This window comes from Osmerus mordax, chromosome 7 (assembly GCF_038355195.1).
Source record: "Osmerus mordax isolate fOsmMor3 chromosome 7, fOsmMor3.pri, whole genome shotgun sequence".
Taxonomy (NCBI): Eukaryota; Metazoa; Chordata; class Actinopteri; order Osmeriformes; family Osmeridae; genus Osmerus; species Osmerus mordax.
The window spans coordinates 13,984,355-14,004,711 of record NC_090056.1 but is presented as its reverse complement, the minus strand read 5'-3'; the positions used below and the strand labels follow the sequence as shown (position 1 = coordinate 14,004,711).

Genomic DNA, 20,357 nt, shown 5'->3' with positions numbered 1-20,357 from the left:
TCTCGTGAGGACGGTAACCAATCATGGGATTGAGGTTGATCCCGCTTACATGATATTGTTCAAATAAATTAACAATTCTTTAGTATTATTCTCTCTTCTGATAATTTAACACATACGGTAAACTGACTATGTCATGTTGTGGACAGCACTCACTATCTTGTACTGTATCTACACAACCTGATCCATGTCCCACTCAATTCTAAAATGACCATATTTAAAAGGACATTTTACAAAGTGGCAAACCAATGAATATGGATTGGAGACTGAAAACACAAATCTTCCGCATTTTCTTAAGGCTATGGAAAAGCAAGCATGGATGTCGTACTGCTTGACCTCCGCCAATAGTAAATGTTGTACCAGGAAGTACTGTAGAAGATATCTTGTCATCACATCTTCACTAAACATTTAGTTTGGAATTGATCTATAGTTAGCAAATATTTACCAAGTAAGAAGAAAAAAAGCATTTTGACAATATTGTTACCCATTTTGATAGTAAAATATTTGCCGTTCCAATTGACCAGCTCCAGACAGAGCTGAGCTGACCACTGGGCCCCAGGAGCTGTATGAACATTCTGATTAGGCTTTGAGGCTAGCTGAGCCTACTGTTCAACTAAGAGGTTAAAACCATGCACTCAACTGTTGGAACTATAGTTTGTAGCATGGTACACAACTCAAATTTAGCACTGTCGTTATTGTAGTGTTGATACAATCCAAGATCAGTCCTTATTTGGACCACTCATTTTGGGGGCATGGCATAGCCCTGTTATTTATCTTACATGCATATGTTTGATACAGTTTGTCCAACAGACCTATAACTTACAGTATGTGATCTTGTTGAAGGTGGTACTGTTACTGATCGCCTTGGAGTCAAAAACACTCTTTGCTCTCACCAAAGCTCACAACCGAGTTACACAAAGTGAGTGTGTGTGAGTGCGTGCATATGTATGCCCTTGTGTATTAAATGGCTGGTGTGTGCCATGTTTTGTGTTGAGTATACTGTAGTAACGGAAACTGGTAGGGCAACAGTCATATTTGTTGCATGTTGCATTTTTCAAAACCACTACTCATTGCCCCGGTCTGTGGAGTTCAGAGGCATGTTGATGATGATGACCACTATGTCACAGAAATATAAAAGATACAAGAAAAACTAAGATTTTGACGTGTATAACCATATAAACAATCTCTGTTAAGTAAAGGTTTCATGTGTGTCTTCCACATTAACTAAACAACATGTATTGGTCCTAAATGACCATACACCATCCTTTACTGATCAAGGCAGCTGAAGCATCGTGACACACAAAGAAACACTGAAGATAAGAGTAAACGTAATAAATGAAATCTAGAATGCTACTGCTTTTCATAAACTGTACTGATGGTAAACGGTATCATTGTCAATGGTTGTTCATGGTCTTATTTTTTTAAACCACATTGTGCTCATACTATGTGGAATATGTAAAATAGTCGTCTAATTGTACATTTGCAATTTCAAATACATTATGGATTGTCAAATTATCTGTACATAGTTTAAACTGTGTATATAATGGATCGATATGGCTGTTATCACTTTTGCCTTTGCATTGTTTTTCTGTTTATTTGCAAGCATTGCTTACTGAATTGTGACTGAGGCAGAATTTTAAAATATTCTGTACAGCTTGAATTTATCATATTGAAAATAAATGCTATAATTGAATCAATCATTCAAAATTTCTTTTTTTCTCGTTGTTATTGCTCATTAGCATGAATTGTAAACACTGGTGTCACTGTCATATAGATTGTAAAGAAAAAAGTATAGTTTTAGTGAAGACAAAAATTCAAACATTTGAAAAAAAAACATATTTAATGACAACGGTAAAGCTAAAATGTGCATTTTACAGTAAATTATTATTAGAACCAAAGACTGCTTGTGTCCTTTATGAAGTTTGAGGACATAATGTATACTGAATTCCTGAAATCATACAGTACTCCCCCATGTCCAGTTGGTACCCAAGAAGTGGTCTGTTGACAAAGGCTCTCTAGTTTCTTTCAGTTACTCTCTGAGAATCTAGAAGAGTCCACCCTGTTACATTACACGTGAATAAACAACATGTGACATGGGGAACATTTAGACTTTTGTGTCCTCTGCCATCCATGTCTGTGTTCATATTCTGTCACTCTGGTGACACCTACTTGTCTTTGGTTGGTCACACCATGGTGCATGACTCCCACGACAACTCTGATTCTGCAGTTATTTTTAGTTAACTTCATCTCTTTTGGGGGCTCTATAACCTTGAGGTGTGAGCCTCAATCTGTTATGTGAGTTATTGGCCAGTAGAAGGTGCTATACAGAAGACAGACTTTGTGTGTAATTCCATATTCGGTTTCTACGGGGCTGTATTGGAGAAGTAAATGGTCCGCCTGTGTAAAAGACAAGATATGTATTGGTTAAATTAAATCCTTATCAACTGTTAGTGTGTGAAACTGTTGCTCGTGTTCTTACCCTCCTGACAGGCATTGCCTACCCAGCCTCCCAGGCAGGTACAGCGGCCGTTCCTGGGGTCACACTGTGCTCCGTTTTGACACTCACATGTCTCTGTACAGTTTGGACCATACCGGTTCGCAGCACAACCTATGTATACAACCAGGAAATGGGACATTTATATTTGCATGTAATTGAATCCCACTGTATCCCAGTAACAACCAACATGTTAAGGAGTTTATGTAAGGTTAGGACTGTGGTCACACTTACTTGTGTCACAGCGCACCCCCATCTTGCCTGGTGGACACAGACACTTGCCACTTGAAGGGTCACATGGTGTGTCCCCGTCACAGTCACATGACTGGGTACAGCCCACTCCAAAGTGGCCTTGGTCACATTCTGACAGGCAGATGATTGTTAGAAAGGAAACTATTCAAGACAGGAGCCATTTGAGTTCATGTGTGTGGATATGAGCATTATAAATGGACTTGACAGCCACTCACCCTGCTCACAGTGGTTTCCATGGTGACCGGGGGGGCAAAGACACAGTCCTGTTCTTGGGTCACAAAAAGCACGACCTCTGCAGTTACAGTGACGCTGGCAGCGGTGACCATGGAAACCCACTGGGCAGGCTAAGACAGAACAGTGGAGTGTTAGCTCAGCAGGGAGAACAGGGGGTCCACAAAACACTTATTGTAGAAATGTATTCCACGGCTCACCATGTTCACACAGGTACCCATAGTATCCAGGGTCACACCGACACTCTCCTGTGACTCTGTCACACGTCCCGTTGTTATGACAACTGCATTGTAGGCTACAGTTGGCTCCATATCTCCCAGGAGAACATACTGGATCACACAGCAGAAGAAACACAGCATGTAGCAAGTGTATTTATATGGTTCCCTCCATTGTTGCCATGGTAGCCTAATCACCTTTTTCACAGTTCAGTCCAGTCCAGCCCAGTCCACAGGTACACACCCCAGATACAGGGTCACACACACCCCCGTTATTGCAGATGCAACGCTGGGCACAGTCCTTCCCAAACCAGCCTCGAGCACAGCCTGGAAACCCCACACAGACACACACAAGCACAAATATAAATACTCTGAATAACAGGGCATTCAATACAATGTATTCAAAACATGTTGGAGCATTATGTGCGTGTGGTTACCCTGCCCACAGTCTTCTCCTTTTTGGCCAGCCTCACACACACACCTGCCGGTCACTGGGTCACTGCGTGCTCCGTCACCACAGAGTGCAACCCGGGCACAGTCCTGTCCATAGCGGCCGGCGGGGCATGCTGTCAGAACCCAGAGAAGAGCATCTTTCAGATCCATTTAGAAACATTTACTGTGACACCAGCCCTCCCCTCCATCATGTATCAACCCCTGGGCCTGTCGCCCAAGAGGGAAACTCACTAGTGTTGCAGTCTGCTCCTATGTATCCAGGTGGGCACTGACAGGTGCCAGTGGTGGTCTGGCACAAGCCCTGGTGTTGACACTGGCATGAGCGCTCACAGTTTGGCCCGTAGCGCCCACCCTCGCACGCTGTAATGCCAAACAAAAAAACACTCTATGGCTATGGTTGTCTATGGTCCATTTATATTTATTGGAATTAAAAAGTATGGTAGCAAGTAAAGTAAGATGAGGGAGAAGCTTACCTTGATCACAGTTGTTGCCATGGAAGCCGGGTGCACAGTAGCAGAGACCCATGACAGGGTGGCACAGCTGGTTGGCACCAGAGCACTGGCACACCTGGTTACAGTTCAGACCATATGTGCCAGGCTTGCATGCTGGCAAAGACAATGTAATAAAGCGCCAGGTACAAGATACCGTTCTGACATGGCATTCTGTTCAACATGCTGGTGTTCTGCAAAAGCCAGAATAAGAGAACTTAGACTGCTGACTAACTATTCAGTTAATTCACTCACTTTGCTCACAGCCGTTGCCAGTGAAGCCAGGGGGACACCCACACTTGCCGGTCACATGGTTACAGGAAGTACCATGAGGACAGTCACAGTGTTGCGCACAGTCCTTACCATAGGAGCCAGGCAGACACGCTGTGGTAAATATATTTGTTTAAATGCTATACACACTGGATGTACCAGACACTAGTTCTGTAGTTTGCCACTAGAGGGGGTCACTTACCTCTGTCACATGTTGGTCCTCTCCAGCCAGGAGGACAAACACACACTCCGGAAATATGGTCACATGGGGCACCATGGGCGCATCTACATCGGTCCTCACACCCAGGACCAAACTGTCCTGCTGCACACTCTGTTCAGAACCAGCAAACATACGTGCTTACTTATACATTCTCCATGAACACATGCCCGATGAGACTCAAGAAAGCACACGCACACACTTGAACATGGATGAAGGGAGTCGTAATTGAGTGCCGGGTTCTCACCTGTCTGACAGTGCTTCCCCACATAACCAGGAGGGCAGCTACAAGCTCCCGTTCGACGGTCACAAACCCCCTGATTCACACACTCACAAGGCTGTGCACAGTCCCTGCCAAACCAGCTGTGTGCACACTCTACAGAGAGAGACATACAGAGTAAGAACTTGGTAGGGTAGGCATTTCTATGAGCTACTTCTTCCCCATGCCCTTTACCCTCTCATGCTGACCCAGCATTTACCTCGCTCACAGGCCACCCCCGTCCACCCAGCGAGACAGGAACAGCGCCCAGAGAACCGCTCACATGCACCTCCATGTTGACACAAGCACTGCTGCAGACAGTCCGCCCCATAGAAGCCTGATGGACACTCTAAATGGTGGAGGCATGCACACATATTACACAAGCACATTCAAACACACACACACACATACTGTGGTAGACACACTGTGCAGTCTGTCAAACTGCACTTTACGAGCAGGAGAGAAAAGTCTCACAGACCTTAGAAACCATATACATTACTGTAAGTGGTGGACATCTTTTATTTCAATTCTTTGTTCGAACCCTACATCGGAACAATTTGTAGACTCAACTGTTTCTATTTCCCACTGTTCAAGTCCCTGGGTAGAGCTGTTTCTCCTCAGAGGGTGTAATGTTATGGAATGGAACAGAGCCTTGGGGTTCTCTGAATATTCTGAGAGCAAAAAGAACCATCGGGTGGCTATTCATGTAACTGTAAACTGACAGGAGATAAAGAACTACCGGTACTCTCTGTATGGAGAGATGCTATGTACTGGAGGGACAGAAAGAGCTTTCCACTGTGGAAGGCTGCTTATGAATGTGTCCTCTTAATGGCATCTAGCCGGCAGGGGTGGGGAAGGAATGAAATGTACAGATGTTGAGGATAATAGGAACTAAGTGTAGCTTGTTATGTGTTATTGGTTTCTTACTTGAGGCCCATAGTGACTACAGGCAAAGGAAGGCATTCTCTCCCAATGTAGGAAGTACGCTTGCGTGCACACCCATGGAACTGAAGACTCATACAGACACACATGCTCAAACACACACATATGATTCTAATGGATTCTAGTACCTCTGTCACACCTGGAGCCGGTCCAGCCTGGCAGACACTGGCATTGCCCACTGACAGGGTCACATCTGGCATCGTTGTGGCACTGACAGGTGAGGTTACACCCTTGGCCAAACCGCCCTTCCTGGCATGCTGGAACGGGACGCAGAAAGTGGCCAAGAAAGAAAAACACTATTACAAAAGATATTAATAAAGGCGGTCTGCAGCACAATGCCATGTATTCCTCCTCCTACCACAGGAACAGCTGCAGGATGTGGATACAGACTTCTTTGGCACAAACAGACACTCACACAACCTTTTTCAGTCCAGATCCAAAAATCGCATGTGTTTATCTCGGGAGTTATGCAATGGCAAATGCAGGCAGACACATAACTCAAGCTACGAGAACCGTGAGTTCACTTTGAGAGAAAGCACCTAACAGGATGTAGCTTACTCATAACATTTCTACCACCTTATAAAATCTAGCACCACCTGTTTATTTCATTCTTTATTATTAGTTTGGTGAACTAAGAACGTTTGTAAGAACGTACTAGTGTTGCATTGTGGTCCGACCCAGCCAGCAGGGCAGATGCAGGATCCTGTGAGGTGATCACATGACCCTCCGTTCAGGCACTCACACTTCTGCTGACACTCCATCCCATAGAAGCCATCCGGACATGCTACAATGACACACACGTCCATTCAGAATCAGAATCAAATCAGAATGGGTTTTATTCGCCATGAAAGCTTGCACAGACAAGGAATTTACTTTGGCAGGAAGGTGCATACATTAAACATATAGGAACTCCTGTTCATACAGTCACAACACCTACTTAAACTACATTCACAACCATTTAAAACTAAATACAGACACACCAGGACACACACCGCTAACATTCCTAGGACTTACATTTTTCACAGTAGGTGCCAGTCCAGCCAGATAGGCAGGTGCAGGCTCCACTCACATGCTCACAGGCTGCCAGGTTGGCACACTGGCACCTGTGTCTGCAGGCCGAACCAAAGGAGCCTTCTGGGCATTCTGGTCCAGAAAGGAGAGAGATATGAATGGATAGCATCAGTGATCATCATCACCAAGACTGTGATTCTCAGAAGCGTCTACGCTGGTTATGAGATCCCCCTACTCTGTTGGCAGCGTGGTCCTGTGTAGCCCGCCTCACAGCCACACTGGCCAGTGATTGGGTCGCAGCTCCCATCACTGCTCTGGCACTCACACACGTTGGCACAGCCCCTCCCCCAGCGACCTGCTTTACATGCTGCAATAGAACAGAATAGAAGAATCGTACTATTGTACAATGTATGAAATACTAAATAGCATGCCCATAAACTTATACTATTGTATATCCAGGTACTGTACTATAGCAAAAAGACTGTCTCACCTCTGCTACATCTGGGTCCAGTCCAGCCCTCAGTGCAGACACAGCGTCCAGTAACTGAGTGACAGCGCCCACCATTCTCACACAGACATCGCAACTGGCATCCATGGCCAAATCTACCAGCTGGGCACACTGTACACCGACATACAAGCACACACAGTGAAACCTGAAAACCCTGTGACTGACTTCAATGACTGTAATAATTGTTTGTGTGTGTGTGTTTGTGTGTAGCGTGAGTACGTGCAGCAGTGTGTCCATGTATGAGCGAGAGAGTGCATGTATTTCATTTTGATGTTACTATTTTCAGTCTCTTACCAGTCTGACACAGGGTGCCAATGTACCCAGGTTGGCATTGACATGTTCCATTGTATTTGTCACACACTCCCCCATTCAGGCAATTACGACAGGACTCAGCACAGCCAAGCCCCCACTGGCCTTCCTCACACTCTGAAAAATATCAGGATAAACTGACAAAGACAAAGATATAGTATCTATACGCTCCAAATAAGACAAACAAAATAGTATGTGCCAGATTTTGATTAAGATGTACTGGTTTTAACTGGTGTACAACAAATTTGATCATTTACTGAACTAAAGTCAGCTCTCTCTTCTACCAGCTCTCTCTTCTACCAAACTCTCTTCTAACCTTCTAAGTGGTGTATATTTTCAGAACAGTCTCTTGAACTTTAAATAGACCAGAATGGAAAGACATTAGCACAATCAAAGCATGTTCTTTACCATGGTTGGTTGGAGGGTGGAAAGTTGTGTGCGGTCACATAGTTGAACATGATACACTAGATATTTCTCCAGCTACATGTTGATTTCAAGACCTCCTAGAGGCACTGATGCTGCAGAGACGAGTTCTTTCCACATCCAAATGCCAAGATAATGGATTCTATTCATACCTGGCTATCTACTTTAGAGTTGGCTAGACTTCCTCTCAACAGATTGGTTCTTTTGGAACCCGCAATTTACACAAACATAAAAAGTGATGTTTGAAAAGTCATGAAATACTTTTCAGTCATACGTCATTTGACGAACACAGTAGACATTGTATTTTCTCCCTCTTGCCTTGCTTACCCATCTGACAGTGCTGTCCTGTGAGCCCTGGTGGACAGTGACACCGCCCTGTTACCTTGTCACAGAGGGCACCAGAGCACTCACAGGGCTGGTTACATCCAGATCCATATCGACCCTGTGGACATTCTGGGAAACAGCACACAGCACATTAGGCAAGGCCAGGCAACTACAGAGCGGTTGGGGGTTAAGTGTGTCAACGGTGGCGAGGCCAAAGAGTTGAAATGCTGCATCCGTTTTGACCATGTAAACCCAAGACTTGGAAAGAGCAGATGAAAACAAAGAGGAAAGGTTGCTAAACATACAGTAAGTGAGCGATGGGAGACTGAGGGAAGCCAGACCTGGACAAATCCCCCCATCCCCGATGTTTCAAATTTATAGCAGATGTTAGATTCTGATCATTTAATGGCAACCAGGTGGCTGTTGTAAAAGTATTCCTGTTATTTCCATCCGTTATCACACAGGGTGTGCAGGCACAGTCACAACTGCACATGCATGCCTGTGTATACACACACATACACACACATAGTAAATTAAAAAGGTAAATATAGAGCCAATAAAAATAAAATGTATATTCTGCTGGGTCCATGTTTTCAATGGGAAGGCAAGAGCGATAAGTCAAAGGACCGAGTGATATACTGCAAGGAAAAGATAGTCCCAAGAGACAGATCGGGTTACCTTCTCTATTCAAGAACTTTCCAATTTCCAAGGTTTTAAAGGTTTACAGTGTTGAGCACATTCAAACAGCTGTCTGTCCACATGCTCAATGCACAGTCATAAAATCTGAGAACATGGGATAGAACAGACAGACCTCTGGTCTGTGGTGCAGGCCAGCATGGACTTTACCCACCTAGAGCACAGTTATCTCCATGGAACCCCGCTTGGCACAGGGGCCTACATTCCCCTGTCACATGATCGCAGGTCACTCCTGATGGACAGAGGCAGGTCTTCTTGCAGTCCAGGCCATAGTAGCCTCTCTCACATTCTAGTGGAGCCACATATAACCACAAACAATGGTCAAGCCATGAATTATTATGCACAGGGAATATGTGTGTGTGTGTGTGTGTGTGAGCATGCACATTTTTCTTGGACCACTAACCCTCCTGGCACCTCTTGCCCTGGTAGCCTGGTCTGCAGATGCAGGCACCGTGGCGCCGGTGGCATTCCAGGGTGTTCTGCTGGACACACTGGCATTCCTCAGAGCAGCCTGGGCCATATGACCACTTGGGACAAGCTGGAAGGGAATGGCATGTAAAGGTAAAACAGGATGGGCAGTGAAAGGGGAAAGATGTAATGGCTGTAAAGACAAAGGGAAACATGGAGGGGCACCTACGTAGGTGACAGAAGCGCCCGTAGAGTCCTGGGTCACACAGACAGGCCCCGTAGGTGCGGTGGCAGCGCCCATTGTTGGCACAATTACACTTCTTATTGCATTGTTTCCCATACAGACCCTTGGGGCATCCTGTAGAGCATGAAGAGGGCAAGAGACATAACAAAGTTGAACGCAGGTTACAACACTTTCTAAAGGAGAACAGCACATGTACAGTAATGGTATATTTAAACAATATACATAGTATACTATAGAATATATTGTTTTAGTCCGTTGGTGTTAACGCTTAAAAATGTTTATAATACATTTTTAATAGATTACATTGAGTTGAAATCTATCCACACTCACCATCCTGGCACATGTCCCCACTGATGCCAGGTGGACAGTGGCAGTGCCCGGTCAGAGGGTTGCAACTGGCACCATTCTTACACTTACACTTGAAGGAACAGTTGCTGCCAAACGTGCCCTCGGGACAAGCTGGGCAGAAAGAGTAGGAGAGTCACTCAAACTTTCAAGGTTGTTACTGTTTTGTTATCGTTTCCTCCTTAGCTATGACCTCACTTTGGTTGCAGACAATCCCCGTCCACCCATCAGGGCAGTCACACCTTCCCTCCTCCAGATTACACACTCCATCTTTAGAACAGTCCTCACACGACAAGCTGCAGTCAGGGCCGAAGGTTTCATTCAAGCAAACTAAAAGAAAGAGAAGACAATGTGGGGTTGTGCCATCGTCTGACTGAAAAGACAACGCCTGTTATCTCCAAAGTAAGATTTGACAAGGGGGTGATATTTACACAGAAAGTGACATCAAGGCAGTTTATTTACTCAAATTCACATCTTTTAAATGTTACGCTGGCGTGTTAACAGGTTGTTTGCATACCAAAGGTCTCTGTGAGAGTGCTCTGGGCCCGCAGCTCTCCCAGGCTGTCTTCCTCGTAGTCAACGTAGCGCTCCAGGGGCTGCACGACAAAGTCCCTCAGCAAGGTGATCTGGGGCAGGGGGCGCTCCACAGCCAGGCGGCCACTCCACCCCAAAACCTCTACTGCCTCCTGCAGGGCTGGAGGGAAGACAGACCCGGAGCTGATCAACAAGCATCAAAACAAACACTCCTCTTTGGATGTATTGATCCAGACGATGAGTTCCAGTTGGAGCGGAGCTTTACATACAGACACAGGAGGTCCTGTCCTCGTCAAGGCGATGTCCCAGATGACAGAAGCACTGGAAAGATCCAGCTGTGTTTTGGCAGGTGTGCTCACAGCCTCCATTGTCCACGAGACACTCGTCCACATCTGTGGAGAAACAGAACAGAAAGACTGAACATCTGGTGCTACTGTGTTCTGTATGTGTTCCTAAGATGAGCAAATGTCATACATTTAATTGAAGCAGAGATCAAAGACTGGTAATACCGGATCATACCATCACAGCCACATCCATCAGAGTTGAGACGGTAACCAGCCCTGCAGTAGCACTCATAACCCCCCGGATAGTTGGTACAGTCCTGCTCACAGCATGAGGTTCCTGCATCACACTCATTCAAGTCTGACAAACACAAACACACCTGAGTATCTCCTGAGAAGGGTTCAAAGTGCAAAATGACTAAACATGTAAACTACATCTACTGTAGATATTGTACGGTGATTATCAATATATCCTTATACCAATGCCGCTTATTTCTTACCCACACAGGTCTTCAGGTCTTCGGCTAGGTGGTATCCATGGTTACAGCTACAGACAGCTCCGATAGTAGAGTGCTGACACTGATGAGAGCATCCTCCATTACTGGTCTCACAGCTGTTGATGATCTCCATCTCAATGCCTACAAAAGAAATACATGGACACCTGTTACTCTTGTGTGGTACTCTGTGTTTCCATGGAGTTTGAATATTTGGACAAACAGTAATATCACAAGACCTGTTTTGTATATTTTTGGTATCCTTGGTTGCTTCTTTGGTTTCTGTAGAGCTAAAGAAATGTGCCCTGACTTACGGTAGCATTTCCTCCCATCCGATCCTAGCTCGTACCCTGGGTTGCAGAGACAGGTGAAGGAACCATGGTTGTTGTGGCAACTGTGGGCACAGGCAGCTTGGCCTGTCTCACACTCATCAATGTCTGCAAAACACATACAATCCCTGTAGAACCATCCACTTCATCATCATCGCTGCTGTCCAGATCATTACCACTGCTGCGCAATGATAGTTCTGTCATCATCCTCAATCTTCTCATCAGTATTTAATCCTCACTATCAGTGTAATAAAAATCATTGTTACAATAATCAGCCCTTGATGTGTCTCTATGACTATAAAATGTGGTTTTATTTACCTTGGCAGTTTTTACCATCCTGGCCTAGTACGTAACCAGGACGACAGTCACACTGAGCTCGCCCTCCAATGTTCCTGCATGTTTGCAGGCAGCCTCCATTCCCTTCTGCACAAGGACTTCTCACTAAAATACAGTAAACCAGTTTACGGTGTAGAGTAGCCTACATACCATCACACACACAAACCAGTTCTCTCCCAACTGATTTGGAGGGAGTAAAAGGGTAATTGGGTTAACTGAGTGTGTGGTTATTTTCCTTAAACTGCAATGACCCATAATCACTTCCAGGTCTGTACCCCTGAGATGTGTTTTGCAAAGGAGCTCCACTTAGTTGAACTGAAGGTTTTTTTTAAAATTTGTAATGGAATTCACTAAATGTAAAAAAGAAAAGCTGTTATTGTAAATCCAGATATGAAATGAGGACAGCTTGGCGTACATATGAAGTACATATCAAATAACAAAACTTTCTTCATCAGTAAACAAAGTATGTATTTTCATTTCATGCTCTTGCTTACAATTTTTACTTTAATCCTACAGTACTTTATAATTGTAACTATTTATAAAATAAACAAAAACTGCATTATTAATAAATTATACTTAGGTGATACAAAAGACAATTCTGACAAAACAACATAAATACTGCAAATAGTTGGGCTTCTGCATTTGGATATGCTTATATGACTCTGTGTCTTTCTTTAAATTATGTTGCAGTAAGATCCAACACAGGTTCTTATACACGCAAGCCCAAGCCAAGATTATGGTTGTATCATGGTTATAGCAAGGATCCTTGATCAAGGAGCCTCAGACAAGCAGTTTGACCAGACCAGTCTACTGTCTGACAGAACAGGGGCACTGCACGCACCAAGACGATAGCCAGCCTGTCTCTGGCCACACTCAGAAGTAGAGCCATGTGTCAGACAGTACAAGTTGACAGTTGCCAGCCAAAAAACACAGCAATAAAAAATAAGATAAATTATTACAGTTCACATGCCAAATGGTTCTGGCTCTGTTGCACACCCCAATACATTACTATGATTGTATTTTTTCACTCTTGTCTCGTGCTAACATTGGCCTAATGCCTCTCTTCAAGATCATTCAATTAAAGGTGTTGAGTTCAGTTGGATCTACAAGGTTGTTGACAATTGTGTGAGTAATTCAGAAGAAGTATTTTCATCCAAGCAAGAAAATTCAAAACCTGACATACCCATGTTCTATTGGCAGGAATGACATCAGTCTATTTTCCCCTTCAGCAGAAGGACAGGCTGTCAAAGCTTGGTTAATGTGGCCAGTGTTCTGTTTTATCTCATACTCTATGGTCGAGACAAATACGTAAGGTTGACTATGTAATGTAAAGTGTTTTTTATCAGCTGTTTTTTTTTCTTATCAAGTACTGGATTCCAAAGTGAACACGTACATACGTAGATACATTGAAATTGGAATTGTCACTGTATGCCCCCCCCCCCCCCCCACACACACACACACACACACACACACACACAAACATTCTGCATTCAGGCATGCATACAACTTGTATGCATACTTTGATCTAATACTCACGCTTGCAGTTCTTGCCATCCTCTGTGAGTTGGTAGTTGGGTCTACAGCGACACTGGTAGTGAGCCTGGGACAGCTGGATACAGTCCTGCTCACAGCCCCCATTGTTGATGGCACAAGAGAGGACGGCTAAGACAAACAGGATCGAAAACATGAACCAAGGATTGGTTCTTACTGTGCTTACTAATGCATGAATGGGTGTCCAACCTTGTGTTCCAGGCCAGCCCTGACAACTCTAAATTACGTCATCATGGTTTGACACAAGAACGTTAGATGATTGGGCACTGGCTTTCACTTTGACAGAAATCCTAGAGTAGTCCAGAGTAGTGGTCCTCATACTGTAACTCCAATACAATATGTGTCAAATAAAGGAGATACAGTAAAAAGAAGAAAAGGTTTCCTAACAAACTCCATCTACTCCCTTTTTGGAATGTACCATTCAACGACCCTCAGACTTCTCTGTTTTCCTCTCGGTGCTCCATCTAGGAACAGAAGCCCAAAAATAACATGGAGGATAATGTTGGAGCAAACTGTTTTCTTGCTGGCTCATTAGAAAGCCATCTGATTTAGTTCAGAGAAGTGTGTATAGGATGGAGGACTTAGTAACTTAACATTATTCATGGATACTGTTCTAAATAATTGTTTCTCCCTTTATGCCATACAGTTTTGTGTGATCAAGATGACAGATTGTTCAAATTAAAATTAAACCAATCCTATCATGGTCTGTGACTGGTTAGCTTTTACGAGACTTCCCTGAGTTCCCTGATGCTCCTCCCTGTTTAACAGTTGTGTGGGGGTGATAGTATTATGGCTTCAGCACAAACCACAGGAATTATGCCCGGGGCCTTTGAGGGCTTTGGAAAATACACTCTGGTGTGAAAGGGGGAAAAGTAAACCCCAACTGATTTATTTGGATTTTCATGTGGACAGGTTTGAGTGTTTGAAGTTCAAACTTCAAATTAAATAACATAAATGAATGTACTTTGTAACAGAGAAAATCATAACTTTTTCTTTCATATTTTTTATGATGGGGACTTGTTACTCATATTTTCTAGTTGAATCATTGTAAACAATTTATGAATGGAATCTTGAAATATTATGTTGCTTTTTACAAATACTAATTGCTTTGCAATTTTATTCAAGGCTGTAAATTCAAGCCTTGTGAATAACACAGCAGTTTATTCCTTGCTTTAAGTAGTTTATACTTTATTCATCCCAGAGGGGAATATGCGGACAGTGACTGCAGGTGCTTAGTGCATGACCACATGAACACATTGACCTTCATTAACATGTAAGCAGGATATCCTATTGAGAACGGCATTTATTTTATAACATGTACACCGAGAGTCCATGTACAAAATAAGGAGAGAATGGAGAATGAAATATTGTGATACATTGCTGAAGCTGGAAGGAACGATAGTGGGATTTATGGACAAAAGAAGCAGAGTGAAAGTGAGAGACAATGTGGTACCTTATAAGCCAGAACACAAACACGCTCTGACAAGGCTGGAGAATACTGGGAAACCTCTTCCCCCTACCAAAACAATGGCCTCTTTGATTCCCTTTTGACACAGGCGAAAGGTGGACCCCACATTTTCTGCTTTGATGTGGCTCCAAGCCTCGGAAAGCTCCAGATGGACGTAGGCTTACCAAGAACGGTGGAAGTAGCATAACCTTAAGGGACCTCTTCAGCTATCCTACGGGTCTTACCAATGCAGGTTCGTCCATCATTATGCAGTCGGGTGCCTGGGTTGCAGACACAGTAGTAGGAAGCTCTGGTGTTCACACAACGGTGCTGGCATCCCCCATTATGGACCTGACATTCGTCAACATCTGTGGGGAAAAAACAAAGCAATAGACAGTGATTTAGCGGTTTAGTGGTACTGTACATTCTTGGAAAGTAATGTATTATAGCACAGATGTTGCACTGAAGGCCAGCTCTAAACATACTGAGCAATCAGCAAGAAATATAGTTGCATGCCTGTCTGGTGCCAGGCAGAAACTGAAGGCAGATGGACAAAACCAGGAGATTTAGTTACGCAAACGCCAGAGGGCTTATGAACAAACAAATACACACACAATGCTTGCAACAAAACCTATACAATTTAATTTTAGAACACCTTCGGTCACATTACAAGAGCAAATTCCCTTTGAACATGAAGTGGTTAACAAGGGCAGCCGAGAGGTCATGAAGTCAAGGGGTTTTATGCTTCCAAACGAACGGAAGACCAAGTTTCTATTGATGCCAGCATCGCTGATATTACGAGACCAAACGTCATGTGTTTTCTCACAGCAGTAAACCAAAGTGTGGAGCATGGGACCCATTTGTAACTTGTAAATTATAGAGGCTCCTAGACTTAACAGCCAAGCAACAATTTAAAGGTGTAATTCCAGTGAAGGGACAGGGAGAGTGTAAAAACAAAGAAATGTTAGGACAAATGAGCGGAACCATAAGAGATGGGAGCTAAAAAGAAGTCTTACCTTTTATATATGGCTAAGGGCTTGTACTCTAGGACATGTGCAATTTCTATGTTTCTGAATCCAATAAAGTATCTCACAAACTATTTATGTATCTAAAATGCCTCAAATGAATCTAAAATAATGTACATTTAATTGTACATCATCCACATCTCTCTGGTGTTTTCTGAATAGCCTTGACATCCACCAATTGGCCATTACATTCCAACGGTCACACTTAAGGAACAACAATGTCTATCTTTATGAACAGCAGTAGTCCCATGAAGCAGTGTTAGCCAGGGCTGGTCAGTGGTCAGGGTAGGGTATTGAAAGAGTGAAGGATTCACTTCAACCTTGATTAGAGGGAGCAAATATCTCTGAAGGAGGAAGAGGTACTTGTCCAAGAGGCTCATCAGACAGTCTGGCCCACTAAGAAGGGGCCTGTGATAAAAGGGCCTAACTGCACCCTGGAAAAGCCCTCCTGTGATCCTGATTAAAGGGCTTCCAAGCTCCTATTGGAGATGAAGAGCCATGGTTGACCCCTGGGGGCCTTAAGATGTCCATCATCTCTCTGGGATGAAATGTCTTTCTGGTTGCTCTGGCACAAACATATACAGAACATTCTCTTAGCAGCAGACATGTGCTTTCAAGAGTTATCCTAATGTCGTGGGTAAGTATTTGCAATTGGGGCAGATGTATTAAGCATAACTTGGTGAAAAGATTGTTTTGAAGGCCATAACCATCTGGGATAAGACTGCCAGTCTGGAACAAGATTAAAATGTGCCTAAAGAAGCCCCTACCTTCATGCATGACATTGTTTATAATAAATCACAGCCACAAGAACATTAGCAGACACATCAAATGTATCACATATCCACATGTTAAAGCCTCGATATCCATATCCATAGCCCCAATAAATGGAAAACACATCCAAAACCCATTTGTAACTAACAATACAAAACATGGACAAAAATAACGACACTAAATGAAAAGCTCAATATTCATTTACTGTACCATGTACAGTATAGTGTACAGACTGCATCAATTCACAATTGGCAATACACTAACAATGGGCCTCCCACATTACTCAGTAATGAGGACCACCTGCCCAAGAGATCTGCAAATAATCGTAATCCTTATGGCCTGTAGGAATGAATCTGCTAGCCTTGACAGCACAGGGATGGAATACAGACTGCACACAGCAGACAAATGAGGAAATGAACAGCAGCACACACAGTAATTATACCCTTGGGAGTGAGTGGAGATAGCGTCCAAAGAGACTTAGCAACGCTGTGTACCATTTTGCTGTCCTTAGTTCAAACTCTTTATCAGTAAAGGAATGCATCAAAATAAAACAAAAATGTGGCAAAATGCAGCAGAAGGATGTTTTATGGTTCAGGGACATTGACCTTTGATGTGATATCTCCTCTGAGCTTACATTAAAATTGATATCACTGTGCCAGTGACTTCTCATCACAAATCAGTAAATTCACAGCGACCAGCACAACAACATTCTGTTGAATGTCTTTAACAGCTGGTCTGAAGCGTCTGTGGAACAGGGCCCAGCAGGGGGCTTCCTCAAGGTCTCACAGAGCCAGCATAAACATGTTTGTAGGGATGCACTGGGATCATCACAAGAGGTGGAACTACGATCTGTGTTCGTCTGTGGTTACAATGCAGAATAATGTTCTGCACCAGCTCATGTTCAAGTACTGTACATTGTAATCACAGTATGTGTGGCTATGCTGTTTTATCCACTGCTTATAAGACAATAACAAAACATTAAGAAACACAGTCATCTTTCTCTCTATTTCTCTAATCTCTCTCTCTCCTCCTCTACTCACTTTGTAAGTAAATGATTTCTTCCCCAAGATCTCTGACAGGTGACAGATTTCCATTTACAGCAGCTAATATATTTTAGAACAGGATTGATTTGTAAAATACTGTCCTGGAAGACGACTAGCCTTGATAACTTTGACTCACTCCAAAAAGATGGAAGGAGCTAAATATAAAAAATGTGGTCATTCAGACTTGGAACTCACCTGAACCAGTGTCTCCCACATTGTAGCTATTGTGTCCATAGAAACAGGTATAGCAATTCCTTGGGTTGTATCTGTATCTGTTCAGTCCATTGGCTCCCAAACATGGGCTACTTTGACTCAACAAGCCCACTGAAAGTAACAAGAACCATCCAAGGTAGGTCATGGTCACGCTGCTACAATGTTTAAAAATAATGCATGAAAATCTAAACATTTGCAGGACTGTCCATAGTTTGTTTGAGAAGGATAATCACAAGGCCAGAGACCAGTCTGTGTACGATAATAATACAATTTTCTTTGGCACTTCAGGTCGAATTGGCCTAGTCTCCCTCAGTTGTTCTCTCTTAGTTTTGACAGACATGCTTTTCTTGTTGCTTTCCTTAACTTTAGAGCTCCACCCCTTTTTCTCTCTCTCCGTTTCCATCTACCGAGTGCAGATCCACCCTCCTCCGTGTTCCTCCTGTCTTTCCCTCTCTCCCCTCAGGTACAGTTACTGTTGCAGTTACAGTTCAACTGCAAACAGAAGTGGATGGCCACATTGCTGCAGAGGAACCTTCATTACAATTACTTTATTACATTTAATTTAGGATTGAGTTTGAGATGAAACGTAAAGTTATCTAGCAAATATATTATGGTGTGTGGTGTCTTGTTAAGAAAAGTAATTGGAAACTGCAATTTGAGATAAAAAGCTTTTTTTACCATGCCATCCAGAAAATAATGTTATGTTTGGTGTTACTCACAGGAGCCATGTTGTACATCGCCATGCATAGTCTTTATGACTTGAAAGAGGAGACTGATGTTCCAATGAGTCATACTTCATGCAAAGACTTTCATGGATCAGACTAGAGATTGCTTTCAGGTGAAGCCGTTGAAGATTGGATATTGGTCTTGATTCAATAATCATTTTTCCATAGTTGCAGAGGGCTCTGGGGTAAAAGGTTCCTGTCTTTTATAGGTCTGTCCTCAGGTCAGCAGGTTTGGACTTCTTCAACACTGTTTAAGTGCCTTGTCCCCCCATTTCCTTTCTCTATCTATCTATCTCTCTCTCTCTCTCTCTCTCTCTCTCTCTCTCTCTCTCTCTCTCTCTCTCTCTCTCTCTCTCTCTCTCTCGACTCTACTTTGACCTCCCTTTATAAAGTTTTGCAGTGGGGAGCAGTTTTGTTTAGTGAGAATCCAGTCAAACCGACCATCACAGCATTTTCTTTGCATCATGTATCATCGGTAAGAAAAACAAAACTGAATTAGTGTTTGACATTGAACTAAGAGCAGGAGTTTTACTGTAGGTTACAGGGTAACTGAATTGATTTAAAGCTTGAAAGTTTATAGCAGTCACATGGATTGGTTTGTGTGTGTGTGCACTGGTGGTTTGGTGAAACAGGCATGTAGACATGACTCCCGAAGGTTGCTTGTTATTATTGAGGGCAAGAAAAAAAAACACTCCTTCAACCCAAAGAGCCAAGACTTAATACCACCCAGGAGTCACGAAATTCTCAATTCCTAATGATTAACAGCTTTGCAAATCTCTGCGTTCTCTCTTCAGTTCAATAGGAGGGGACAAACTTTTTGATTGTCATAGGAGTAAAGGGCTACTATTACTAAATCGACCCTCCCAAACTGAGTAATATTGCTAACAGAACACACAATATTAGGAAAAAACTCAAAAGGTGTCAATTTTACTTGAGGCCAAAAACCCAAATTCTGCTCAAGTCTAACAATAATGCTATCAGTACAGCCATTGATTTGTTTCCTCTGGGGAGTTTGTTTAACTTGTAGCATTCAAGTATAAACTGGCATAAAGAGTTTTGTCTCCAAGACATGGATTCAATGTCCTCTGGATTGTTGTTGTTATAAGCATGTTTTGCCTCTGCATTTGACATTTAAGAAGAAGAGGAAATATTTTGAGGTTAAAATTACACATGCAAAATGTGCTTGACCAGTTAGTGTGTGGTCCACTACTAAAATTGAAATATGAATTTATGTCAATGTAAAAAATAAAAAATTCAAGGTTCGGAAATTCAGGTTTCTCAAATTGGAACTGTAAAATTCTTATCCCGAAAAAATTGAGATTAACAAATTTGAGGTGAACAAATTAGAGGCCAAATAAAGTATAAAAAAGGTTTTAGAAAAAGTTTTAAAACAAAATTCCCATTGCAACATCTGGGATACCAAGGATAGGTAAGGCTATCGAGCCTGAATGCAATCGAACCATCTCACTTCTCTGAGAAGGGTCCAACTGCTTGCCGCCACAGACCAGACCTCTAACCTGTG

General features: G+C 43.1%; 1 protein-coding gene across 2 annotated transcripts; it reads right to left on the bottom strand.

Moving 5' to 3' along the window:
• Nucleotides 1-1,848: 1,848 nt before the first annotated feature.
• On the bottom strand, nucleotides 1,849-18,377 carry megf6a (multiple EGF-like-domains 6a). Of its 2 annotated transcripts, XM_067239659.1 has the most exons (34): nucleotides 18,093-18,377; nucleotides 15,304-15,426; nucleotides 13,597-13,722; nucleotides 12,043-12,165; nucleotides 11,710-11,832; nucleotides 11,402-11,539; nucleotides 11,140-11,262; nucleotides 10,890-11,012; nucleotides 10,604-10,780; nucleotides 10,285-10,416; nucleotides 10,072-10,200; nucleotides 9,727-9,855; nucleotides 9,493-9,627; nucleotides 9,244-9,378; nucleotides 8,397-8,522; nucleotides 7,632-7,763; nucleotides 7,320-7,448; nucleotides 7,065-7,196; nucleotides 6,833-6,961; nucleotides 6,474-6,602; nucleotides 5,947-6,075; nucleotides 5,097-5,225; nucleotides 4,865-4,993; nucleotides 4,603-4,731; nucleotides 4,386-4,514; nucleotides 4,116-4,247; nucleotides 3,874-4,002; nucleotides 3,627-3,755; nucleotides 3,388-3,516; nucleotides 3,175-3,303; nucleotides 2,959-3,087; nucleotides 2,726-2,854; nucleotides 2,477-2,605; nucleotides 1,849-2,394 (listed from the first exon to the last, which is right to left on the bottom strand). In XM_067239659.1, the coding sequence occupies exons 1-34, from the start codon at nucleotides 18,301-18,303 to the stop codon at nucleotides 2,318-2,320; spliced, it is 4,461 nt and encodes a 1,486-aa protein (XP_067095760.1). In that variant the 5' UTR covers nucleotides 18,304-18,377; the 3' UTR covers nucleotides 1,849-2,317. The 2 variants fall into 2 exon arrangements, 1 of the variants encoding a protein (XP_067095760.1); XR_010876854.1 differs by lacking the exons at nucleotides 1,849-2,394; nucleotides 2,477-2,605; nucleotides 2,726-2,854; nucleotides 2,959-3,087 and having other exon boundaries at nucleotides 3,671-3,755.
• Nucleotides 18,378-20,357: the final 1,980 nt, after the last annotated feature.

What these genes read in the sequence shown, in the direction of transcription:
- megf6a (XM_067239659.1), bottom strand. Translation starts at nt 18,303, where the DNA reads ATGTTTAGATTTTCATGCATTATTTTTAAACATTGTAGCAGCGTGACC. An exon ending in TGATGGATGTGGCTGTGATG is followed by an intron (nt 11,013 to 11,139) that starts GTATGATCCGGT and finishes GTTTCTCCACAG; the next exon opens with ATGTGGACGAGTGTCTCGTG. An exon ending in TGGCAACAACTGTGATCAAG is followed by an intron (nt 4,003 to 4,115) that starts GTAAGCTTCTCC and finishes TTGGCATTACAG; the next exon opens with CGTGCGAGGGTGGGCGCTAC.